Raw genomic sequence first — 12849 nt, forward strand, 5'->3', positions numbered from 1 at the left:
CTACAGACAATCTTTCCGCGCTTGATGTAAATATCTTTGTCTCCAGCTGACCTTCGTGTTTTAAGCTCATCTCTTAACAATTTATTTTGAGAACGTTCTTTGGGAGTCAGATCTGGTGATATGTAGATGTTAGACCAAGTTGAACTCTTTCTAAGTTTAGTTGCTTGCTACAAAATAATTCTCTTTGTGGAAACATCTCCAAGCTCAACTAACAGCAGTTGAGGTTTAGAAGAACCTGATCTAAGGGTTCCCAGACGAGCAATTCTCTGAATCTTGATATTTGGTAGTCCAAATTCGGCCTCCACTAGTTCTGTAATTGCTTTAGTATCCTGTTTTGTACATTGTTCAGTTGAATCTCCTGAGGGTTCAGGGAGGTTGTGGAAACTAAGATTGTTTTTACGTTTTTCTCATTCAATGTATTCGTCAACCACTTCAACTGCACCAGGTGAACAGACCGGGACTGATACACTTCCTCGTACACTATCAGAAGACATGTCCATTCCAGTAGCTGTTGGGGCATCAATAATCTCTTCAAGTGCTTTTTTCACATAATCTCTTGTGTCTTTAATAGCTGCATTAAACTGCTCCACAACTTTACTAAGTGATTCAGAAACTATTTCAGTCACAGACTTACCGTTAGGCAAAGCACACTCAGCCCGGTCTTTACTCTTATTTGAAAAGTGACCAACTTTGTCATTACAGTTCTGGCAAAACCAATGAATCTGTTTATAATCGGCAATAATATCTATTACATGCATAGGAATACCTCCACAAGCAGAACAAATCCATCCTTCACAGGCCTCACATAAGATAGTCTGGTCTACAGATCGTTTACATTTATCACACACAACATCACTATCCTGTTCAGGGCTCTCTTGGTGATTAGAAGTCTTCTTCACATTGTATGGCACAGCCCCTTTACTATCTTTCTTCTTTTTGTTCTTAGGCATCCTTCTTTCAATTACTGCTCACCAAGATGACAAAAACTGCCTACTAGCACAGTCAGCAGTAAGAAACAGTCAACTGAGTAAAAGTCAGCAAACCTATACAATATCCAACACTTTAGCAAAGTTATTCAACAACAATGAGAGATTAGAATCACTATGAAATTTTGAGAAAAATCAAAACCCACAATGTTTTTTACATCCATGATGGTTTCTTTGTAGCTGAACTCTCTACAAGGTAACTTCTTCTAGCTGGACTCTCTACATGGTGGTTTCTTTGTAGCTGAACTCTCTACAAGGTGACCTCTTCTAGCTGATCTTACTACAGGGTAATTTGTTTGTAGCTGAACTATCTACAAGGGAATTTCTTCTAGCTGATCTCTCTACAGGATGATTTGTTTGTAGCTGAATTCTGTACAGGTAATTTGTTTGCAGCTGAGCTCTTTACAGAATGGTTTCTTTGTAGCTGAACTCTCTACAAGGTAACTTCTTCTAACTGATCTTTCTACAGGATGATTTGTTTGTAGCTGAACTATTTACAAGGAATTTCTTTTAGCTGATCTCTCTACAGGATGATTTGTTTGTAGCTGAATTCTGTACAGGTAATTTGTTTGCAGCTGAGCTCTCTACAGAATGGTTTCTTTGTAGCTGAACTCTCTACACGGGAACTTCTTCTAACTGATCTCTCTACAGGGACATTTGTTTGTAGCTGAACTATCTACAGGTGATTTGTTTGCAGCTGAACTCTCTACATGATTTCTTTGTAGCTGAACTCTCTAAAAGGTAACTTCATCTAGCTGAACTCTCTACATGGTCGTTTCTTTGTAGCTGAACTCTCTACAAGATGACTTCTTCTAGCTGATCTTACTACAGGGCGATTTGCTTGTAGCTGAACTATCTAAAAGGTAACTTCTTCTAGCTGATGGGTGATTTGTTTGTAGCTGAACTCTCTACAAGCTGACTTCTTCTAGCTGATCTTTCTACAGGGTGATTTGTTTGTAGCTGAACTATCTACAAGGCAACTTTGTCTAACTGATCTCTCTACAGGGACATTTGTTTGTAGCTGAACTCTCTACAGGTGATTTGTTTGCAGTTGAACTGTCTACATGATGGTTTCTTTGTAGCTGAACTCTCTACAAGGTAACTTCTTTTAGCTGATCTCTCTACAGGGTGATTTGTTTGTAGCTGACCTATCTACAAGATAACTTCTTCTAGCTGATCTCTCTACAGGGTGATTTGTTTGTAGCTGAACTATCTACAAGATAACTTCTTCTAGCAGATCTCTCTACAGGGTGATTTGTTTGTAGCTGAACTATCTACAAGATAACTTCTTCTAGCCGATCTCTCTACAGGGTGATTTGTTTGTAGCTGAATTCTGTATAGGTGATTTGTTAGCAGCTGAGCTCTTTACAGAATGGTTTCTTTGTAGCTGAAATCTATACAAGGTAACTTCTTCTAGCTGATGTCTCTACAAGGTCACCGGTTTGTAGCTGAACTCTCTACATGGTAGTTTCTTTGTAACTGAACTCTCTGCAAGGTAACTTCTTCTATTGATCTCTCTACAGGGAACTTTGTTTGTAGCTGAACTCTGTACATGGTGGATTCTTTGTAGCTGAACGCTCTGCAAGGTAACTTCTTCTATTGATCTCTCTACAGGGCAATTTGTTTGTAGCTGAACTCTCTACATGGTGGTTTCTTTGTAGCTAAACTCTACAAGGTGATTTCTTCTAGCTGAACTATCTCTTTCCATAGTTGCATGAACTCCCTACAAGGTAGCTGATCTCTCTACAAGGTGAATTGTTTGTAGCTGATCTCTATACAGGTTACTTGTTTCTAGCTGATCTCTTGAATTCTCTTCAGGGTGACTACTCTATTAGAGTATCTCGATCTCGCATTTGCTGCACTAAGTTGGATTTCGTGTTATAACTCCGTGGCTTTTAGTCTGATTCTTCTACACCATTGAAGAGCCTTTCTAACATGATTACTCCATCTGTACAACGATTTTCAAAGTATTACCCCAAGCGGTTTATCTGATAGGCGTGGTAAGCAGTCATTTTTTTACTAGCTAATCTCGATTGCATAATTGTTATACACTGTTAGTTTTTTTGGTGTATCTTCCTGGTTTTTACCTTGATTTCTTTCAAACCACAAAAGGTTTGAGGTTCAACAGTTACCCTATACACCCACCGATTTTCAGCTTCTTCCCATACGCGGTTTACCCTGTAGGCATGACAACATATTGGAGTTATGTTTCATGAATAATCGCTCAAAACTCTTTGCCTGTTTATCGTATTCCAGCCAAAGTTGGTACCGAGATGCGCCTTTATACCCCCCTTCTGTGTGCCAAATTTCAAGACTATCGGATATGGCGTTCGCGTTTTATAGCAGTTTTTGTAATTGTGCGAAAAGAGGAAGAAAACTAAGAAATAAAAAACAAAGAAACTAAGCCAACTTTTGAAGTCGCATATCTCGGGAATGCTTGAAGTGATTTCACTCAAATTTGGAATGTGGAGTGCTGAAGTTGGAGGGCGTGCCCACAGCAAAAATCGTCTAGTTTCATCAAGGCAGCACAGAGCTACGGAGGTGCGAAAATTGCATTTTCTTCTTCCTGTCAATATACTCACAGGCGTTGCACTCTGGCTTCTTGGGCCGCACGTCACAATACCGTGTGTCTTGATTACTGATACTGATCTGATACCAATACCACTGGTATCAGCATCAATACCAATACCGATACCAATAATAATAATAAATAATTATAATTGGTATCGGTACACTTCTATACAGAAGCTTAATACAGAGCTTTTACTTCTTACGTAAAAGCTGCTTTTAAAATGATTTTGCTCACGTGATGTGTACGAACAAACATAGGTAGATAGGTACACAGGTACACACACACTTTTACAAAAACAATTTCAGTAATAGGCCCCGGCCTATTATGCCCAAAATTTTACCTATTATACTTTTGAGCATTGCTAAAAAATTAAGCCTATCATGCTCAAAATTATGCTTTCAAAATCAAGATTATGCTTTAGAACTGACTGTTTCATTAGAGTAAATCAGCCTTTCCTGACTACTGTATTAGAGTAAGTGACTGCTCTATTAGAGTATCTCAATCCTATTTCTGCAAAGTGTGAATAACCAACAAAGAAACAGTTCAATAAGTTATATTATATGTTTTTAAATATGAAATGCACTAATAATATTATTGGCAGTGATTATTTGCTTTGTTTTGGGCAAATGTATTGCACATTTTAATTAAATTTTCAAATATCATCCCTATTATGCTGGCATTATGCTCAATGCTTTTGGCCACCTATTATACTTTAAATTATGCCAGAATAATCAGCCTGGGCCTATTCAGTAAGCCAGGCACACACCCACAGCCAGCCAAAGGCCGGCTGTGGGTGTACACCTCGTTTAAAAAAAGCTAGATTCCTGGACATCACCCTATACAAATCTGAAGGTAAATCCACCATACAATCCAACAATAAAACCCACAAAAGACATCTTCACACCACTCCCTTGATACTTTCAAAGGAACAATCACAAAAGAAGCCATAGAATTGATAAGCATTCAACAAAATATTGAGTCTGTTTATTCCATATACATTGGGTAATGTAAACCAAATGTGAGTATGTCAGTTGCAAAAACAAATTTGATTAAAAAAATATTACAGAAATATCGTACTGGCCTGTTGTGGGTAAAGTTGAATTTGCTTGTTATCAACAAATTTAAACAATGAACGCGATGTACATTAATAGCCTGTGATACCTGGTGAATACAATGGCAATTGAGTACGCTGGACACTTACATTTTATTGTGATAGTCACTGTAACATCTGTATCATTACTGACAATATTACTAGCTGAACATGTGTACATTCCAGTGTCTACTCTTAGAGCTCCTGTCACCATCAGTTCTACACTTACACTAGTCACATTACCAACACTTGTAGATGACATCACTTCACTACCAGATACTAGTCTCATATTACTTACACTACTCCCGTCACTGTTCTGCCATACAACTGTTGGTGGAGGAAAACCTGTAGCTGTACATGTGATTAATCTATCACTTCCTTCAGTAATAGTAAATACTTCTCCTTCTTCTGGTCTGGTAATGTTTGGTGATACTGTGTATATATAAAACACTAATGCAATCATTATAACAAGCACACAAAAAATTTGGAATTTTCAACTAGAGTAGGGATTATAGCATATCAATAAAAAGTACTCAGAAATGCACAGTAGGGATGTAACACTTGTTTCAGTACTTTTTATCGATGTGCTATGGTCCCTACTCTAGTTGAAAATTCTAAATTTTATGTGTACTTGTTTGTTAACAATAATATTATTATGACTGGTGAACCCACCCATAGCACGTAAGAAATAGCACTGCACGCCCCAGCAATATCAATTATCATCTGAAAAATGAAGTATCCATTACACTTCATTGTCAGTTATGTTAGACCCATCACAATAAAAAAAAACCATTCGAAAAGCACCCCTCTATCAACACATACCACACCAATATAAAAAATGTACATGCCCCAGTTATATCAATTATCATCTGAAAAGAGAAGCATCCATTACACTTTGTTGTCAGCTATGTTCAACCCGTTACACAGCAGTACAAATCTAGAACCGTTCAAAAACACCTCTGCAATCAAAGCAGCCACTATGAAAAACACGGACAATTTCTGTTACAAAGGGAAGCCATCACATGCTACCACCAATCGACACTTTTCTTCTCGTTGTCAACAAAGATCAATGGGACACAAAGGAGGACACTGGTAGGTCCATGAAGAATTTATATTGTATGTACTGTGGTATGCCAAAAGGCACCTCTAGAACATCAAACAGTGAAAAATTCAAGCCTGTAGCCTTAGCCATTATATATATCAAGTTTCGCCTGTCTGAAGGAATCAGTCAGTCAGTCAGTAACTCAGTAACTCACTCAGTCAGTTACTTAGTCAGCCAGTAGAAAATTCCGTTTAATAATTATTATTTTAAATTTTGCAGCAACTTGTTGAAAGAATTTTGGGTCGATCTGGAGACTTGTTTGAGCTTAGTTTTACCTAACCAATACTGTCTCATCATCATCAGGGAAAATTGAGGCTGGTTTTTGAGTGATGTTTCTTCATGGACCGCACTCACTCCTTATGGTCCCTATTATACAGTACTACTGTATTGTATGATTATTGCAATAGCTATTCTAACCCAAGCGGCATAAGAACAGTACAACTATATGCTAAGCAACAGGATAGATTGTAAAATATCAAAGAGTAACAAATAAATTGACATTAATATCACTATACTTATTTCTTGGCCACACTTAGATATCACAACTAGGCTGTTGTTGAATGGATGGCTAAACTATTTCTACGCAACATCATCTATTTGAAAAAAAAGCAAGCTATTGATGCTAGCAGATATAAGATCTAATCCAAAACAGCCAAGCTGTAAAAAAAGAATACGGCCCTCAAAAATGCTATGGTGAAAAAAGATGTGAAACCTAAGGTGGTGGCCAAGAAATGGCTGTGATAATAGGTTAATGGTAAAACTTTTAATAACGACAATTCAGGTGAATTTTGGTGCTGCTTGGTCTTGGCACAAAATCCTCTGAATTGCCGCTATAAAATTTTTACCATTAACTTACCATCACAGCCATTTCTTGACTGCCACTTTGGATTTCACATCGTTTTTCACCATAGCCTTTTTAATGGCCACACTCTTTTTTTACAGCTTGGCTGTTTTGGATTAGATTTCATTTCTTTTCGTATTTGTATACCCCAAAGCCGGCCTATGGCTGGCTTTGAGGCTTTTTTAATCTATCCTTTTTCTTTACCACAGGAGGAAGAAAAGATGAAGTAAATGTTACATACTTTAAATATTTCTAATTTTATCAGTAAAGGTACAAATTATATATATATATATAAATATATAATAGTACATATATTTATTACAGAACTCTCCCTGGTGGTTTCTTTGTAACTGAACACTCTACAAGGTGACTTCTTCTAGCTGATCTCTCTACAGGGTGAATTGTTTGTAGCTGAACGATCTACAAGGTAACTTCTTCTACCTGATCTCTCTCAGGGTGATTTGTTTGTAGCTGAACTATCTACAAGGTAACTTCTTCTAGCTGATCTCTCTACAAGGTGACTTCTTCTAGCTGATTTCTCTACAGGGTGATTTGTTTGTAGCTGAACTATCTACAAGGTAACTTCTTCTAGCTGATCTCTCTACAAGGTGACTTCTTCTAGCTGATCTTTCTACAGAGTGATTTGCTTGTAGGTGAACTATATAGGTAACTTCTTCTAGCTGATCTCTCTACAGGGTGATTTGTTTGTAGCTGAATTCTGTATAGGTGATTTGTTTGCAGCTGAGCTCTTTACAGAATGGTTTCTTTGTAGCTGAACTCTTTACAAGGTAACTTCTTCTAGCTGATGTTTCTACAGGGTCATTAGTTTATAGCTGAATTCTCTACATGGTGGTTTCTTTGTAACTGAACTCTCTACAAGGTGACTTCTTCTAGCTGATCTTTCTACAGGGTGATTTGTTTATAGCTGAACTTTCTACAAGGAAATTTCTTCTTGCTGATCTCTCTACAGGGAGATTTGTTTGTAGCTGAACTCTATACATGATGGTTTCTTTGTAGCTTAACTCTCTACAGGGTTACTTCTTCTAGCTGATCTTTCTACAGGGTGATTTGTTTGTAGCTGAACTCTCTACAAGGAAACTTCATCTAGCCGATCTCTCTACAGGGAGATTTGTCTGTAGCTGAACTCTCTACAGTTGATTTGTTTGCAGCTGAACTCTCTACATGATGGTTTCTTTGTAGCTGAACTCTCTACAAGGTAACTTCTTCTAGCTGATCTCTCTACAGGGCAATTTGTTTGCAGCTGAACTCTCTACATGGTAGTTTCTTTGTAGCTGAACTCTTCAAATTGATTTCTTCTAGCTGAACTGTCTCTTTCCATAGTTGAACTCCCTACAAGGTAACTTCTTCTAGCTGATCTCTCTACAGGGTGAATTGTTTGTAGCTGAACTCTCTACAGGGTGATTTTTTTGTAGCTGATCTCTATACATGTTACTTGTTTCTAGCTGATCTCTTAAATTCTCTTAAGCGTGACTGCTCTATTAGGATGACTGTTCTATTAGAGTATCTCGATTTCGCACTTGCTACATCAAGTTGGATTTCGTGTTATATAACTCCATAGCTTTCTTCTACACCATTGAAGAGCCTTTCTAAGATGATCACTCCATCTGTACAGCGATTTTCAAAGCATTACCCCAAGCGGTTTATCTGGTAGGCGTGGCAAGTAGTCGTTTTCAATTAGCTAATCTCAATTGCATAATAGAGGATGTACCACTCTGCGTGGGCAGTTCAAAGGCACCGCCAGTGCCATAATTTGTATATTGCATTGCTGCAGACTGCAGCGAGTGCATTATAACTTATAACGCACTCGTTGAGGTTTTGTAGACCACAACGAGTGCATTATAAGTTATAATGCACCGACCGCAGTGCAATATACAGATATTGCACTGGCTGCGGTTTTGTGCAGCATAGCACAAGTGCCGGTGGCGAAGACCACTACGACACCTCACCTAATAGGTGGAAAGACACTTCACAGATCACTCGAATTCTTTTATAGCCTGACATGTAAAGGTCGATTGTGGGCCATAACGTCACCAATACGTATAATGTTTACAAGCAGCCAATGGCGATCGAAAAAGCCAACACGTGTGGCCACAACTCTAGTCTACATATATATAAACGTACTTATACACCTTACTAGTCTGGTGCCATCTTAGCCCAGATTAAACTGTAGTCCACTTCGACAATGACTCAATAAAACAAATATATTCTAAATAATACTAGCCTTTACGTTCGATTGTGGTAACCAGTTTTGTCATGCCACCAGATTCGAGTTTAGCCAGTGTGAATAGTAAGAATTAGACTAGTATCGTTTTGTAGTTAGGTTTTGTTTACTTAAACCGTCTATTTAGCTGCTTTTTTTCGCTCGAGAGAATCACTATGGCGATTAGTCTGGCGCTTAGTCTATATGGCGATTGAGTGATCACGCTGGCATGCTGAGCACTACATGATGAGAGTCGAACAGCGAATGCAGGTTAGTGATATAACCCATAGCGTACTAGCTTTCAATATCTCAGGTGGCTGCAGGGGGAACGTCATCGCAACGTCCAGCTTGGTTACCCACAATCGATGTTAGAAACCTGGCCTTTATAAGTGTTACAGCTGTCTTGTGAGACTCTCCCCACCTATTAGGTGAGTGGTACATAACAGTTATACAACGTGCACTCGTGCTCTGCCTGTATAAACGCACTTGCCTTCGGGCCTAACGGCCCTCAGGCTCGTGCGTTTATATCAGGCAGAGCACTCGTGGCCGTTGTATAACTATATAATATGCACTATTACGTAACATTAATAATTTGAACGAAAAATGATCAATATAACAAGATTTGCGGCGTACCCAAGAATTTTTGACGGTGAATGACTATCGTGAATCCCATATGAAAGTACAGGTAGCAAATGCGGCTCGGACTATAACTCGCCACATGAACTACGGATGGGGCTCCTCCTTCCAGTTACTCTGTTATACACACAAAGGAATCTATCGCTCTGGAGAAACTCTCGTAACTGGTCTAGTTTTGGTGATTCGCACTTTATATGCATACCTACAATACATTCATTCACCGTCGTGACATAAGAAAACATCCCGTTTTCATTAGAATGTTTTCGGTAATAAAGTTAGTGCATATCCTCTATGTTACACACTGTTGGTTTTTTTGTTGTATCTTCCTGGTTTTTAGCTTGATTTCTTTCAAACCACAAAAGGTTTGAGGTTCAATAGTTAACCTACTGTATTCACCCATTGATTTTCAGCTTCTTAACATACGCGGTTTACCCTGTAGGGGTGACAACATATGTGACCGGATCTGCGAAAAAGGGACATAATCGCACAAGCCTAAATTTACAGTATAAATCACTGAATATATTGGGTGAAACACTTGCGTATTATTGAAAAAATTCCATAAATTTGTTTTACCTCTGTTTCGTAGTGAAGGAAGGGACTAACAATACAAACCTGGATATCATCTTATTCGCCTGCTCAAGAGGAGTTGGAAAAGCGTTTTTTCGTTGCAGTAGACCCAAGGATACGTAAGGTATGAGCGTTTGCTTACGTCATGTCGAAGCGATCAATTTTTCTTCACAAATTTAGCCTTTTTAAGCAGTGAAGAAGGGCGAGTAAAGGACAAACTTACCCAGTAATTGATTCCCCTGTTCATGGCGAACACGATGGTGAAACGTTTAACTCCATACCTTAATCCGTTGGTAAGTTACAAGCGTTTTTGTAAGCGCATGTAATTTATTTTCCCTATATTTGCTGTACAAATCGATTTTCTGTTTTTGCTACTTAGTATGGCTGTAACTCCCAAATCTATTGGCATATGAAGCTGAAACGTTGCCAATAGGTACACTTGGCTAAGTAGATTATAAATATTTAATAACCAGGAATTCGAAAAATATGCGATTATGTCCTGTTTTTGCAGATCCGGTCACATATTGGTGTTATTTTTCGTGAATAATCTCTCATAACTCTTTGTCTGTTTATCATATTCCAGCCAATATTGGTACCAAGATGCACCTTTATACCCCCTTCCCTGTGCCAAATTTCAAGGCAATCGGATATGGCATTCACGCTTTATAGCAGTTTTTGTAAGTGTGCGAAAATAGGAAGAAAAAATGAAGAAACAAAGCCAATTTTTGAAGTCACATATCTCGGCAACGCTTGAAGCGATTTCGCTCAAATTTGGTATGTGGAGTCCTGAGGTTGTCGGACATGTCCACAGCAAAACTCATCTTGGTTCATCAATGCAGCACAGAGCTACAGAGGTGTGAAATTGTGTTTTCGTTCTTCCTGTCAAGGTGTTGTGCACCGGCTTCTTGGGCCGCACGACACACTACCATGTGTCTTGATTTATAATTGGATACTGGATAGTTGGCTCAGCTGGTGTGCTAAGGTGGTGAAAGCCCTAAATGGTACAACCATTATACAAACAACTTGGCAACTAATTACAATACTTACTGTTGTAAGTTGGTAAATTCATTCTAGTCTCTTGATCAAGACACATGATAGTGTGTCGTGCGGCCAAGTAGACCATGGGCGCGCGACAGACAAGTGTGTATTTTACAGGAACCAGGACAATGCCATTTTCACGCATCTGTAGCTCGATAGTGCCTGATCAGAAATTAACCATTTTTGTTGTGGTAATTCCCGTGGGGTGGGGCACCTCCAGTTTCAAATGTGAGCTGAATCCGCCAAGCCAACTAAGATATGCATCTTCAAAGTTCATCTTAGTTTCTTCATGTGTTTCTTATTATTCTTCTTTTCGCAACACTTAGAAAAATCGCTATAACTGGCACATGCTTTAGTCGATTTTCCTCAAATTTGGAGGGCAGTAAGAATGTAATAAAGCACGTTTACTGTCCAATTTTTGTACACATCAGATAAAGAATGAGGGAATTATACGCAATTTTCAAAACTTTGATAGCGACTCTTTGTCACGGCCATAGGGTAAACCGTTTGAAGGAATGACTTGAAAATCGGTCTGTACATGGAGTAACCTTCATAGTGAAAACCTTTTGTGAAATCGTACTAACAGTCATGGAGTTATAACAAAATGCTAACTATATGTAAAATGCGCAAGATCAAGTTTTGTGAATAAAAAGTAATATTTGCCACACCTACCAGATAAACTAGTTAACGGAATCAGACGAATTCAAGTAGAGAGGTAGACAAATCATTTTAGAACCATCTTTCAGTGGTTTGCAAGGAATCAGATTAAAATCCACTGAGCTACACTATGAAAGTGAACTAGGTGTAACAAGTGCACGATCGAGATACTCTAATAGTGCAGTCACCCTATTAGAACATTCAGCTGCGCAATAAGTCACTCTATTAGAATGTTCATCTACAATAAAGTCACCATGTAGAGAGTTCAGCTAACAACAAGTCACCCACAAGGCAGTTCAACTACAATCATGTCACCCTTCAACTAGTATCAAAAACAAATAACTCTGTAGAGAGTTCAGTTACAAACAAGTCACCCTGTAGAAAGTTCAACTACACCATGAAGACAGTTCATCAGCAAACAAATCAATCTGTAGAGAGTTCAGTTACGTTCCAAGTCACCCTGTGAAGAGCTCAGTAGAGATCAGCTAGAAACATATCACCCTGTGGAGTGATCTGGTAGACTCAAGTCACCCTGTAGGGAAATCAGCTGGAAACAATTCACCCTGTAGAGATCAGCTAGAAACAAATCATCCAGTAGAGATATCAGCTAGAAATAAGTCACCTTGTAGACAGTTTAGTTGGAAACAAGTCACCTGTAGAGAAATCAGCTAGAAACATACCACCTAGAGAGAATTCAGCTACATTTCGTAGAGTGATTCAGCTACAAACAGGCAACCCTGCAGAGAGTTCAGCTACAAACTCTCTCAGTAGAGAGATCAGTTAGAAGCAAGTTATCCTGCAAAGGGTTCAACCACATTTGAAGTCACTCTGTAGAGAGAACAGCTAGAAATAATTAACCTTGTAAAGAGATAAACTACATTTCAAATCACCCTGTAGAGAGATCTGGTAAAAACAAGTCACCCTGTGGAGAGTTCAGCCAGCAAGAAGTCACACTGTAGAAAAGTCAGCTAGAAAAATTTCACCTGTAGAAAGATCAGCTAGAAACAAGTTACCCTGTAGCGAGATTAGCTACATTTCAATCACCCTGTAGAAAGATCAACTTGAAACAAATTACCCTTTAGAAGGATCAGTTAGAAACAAGTCACCTTGTAGAGAGATCAGCTAGAAACAAATAACCC

The 12849-nt window shown here is 38.6% G+C and overlaps 1 protein-coding gene across 1 annotated transcript in view; it reads right to left on the minus strand.

Annotated features, from left to right (window-relative positions):
- LOC136255297 (hemicentin-1-like) overlaps positions 1-12849 on the minus strand; it is a 239616-nt gene that overhangs the window by 155956 nt on the left and 70811 nt on the right. Inside the window, exon 8 of the mRNA XM_066048025.1 lies at positions 4760-5080. Within this exon, the coding sequence (XP_065904097.1) occupies positions 4760-5080 (321 nt within the window). The remainder of the gene's footprint in view (positions 1-4759; positions 5081-12849) is intronic.

This window comes from Dysidea avara, chromosome 5, assembly GCF_963678975.1.
Source record: "Dysidea avara chromosome 5, odDysAvar1.4, whole genome shotgun sequence".
In the NCBI taxonomy this organism is placed as follows: domain Eukaryota; kingdom Metazoa; phylum Porifera; class Demospongiae; order Dictyoceratida; family Dysideidae; genus Dysidea; species Dysidea avara.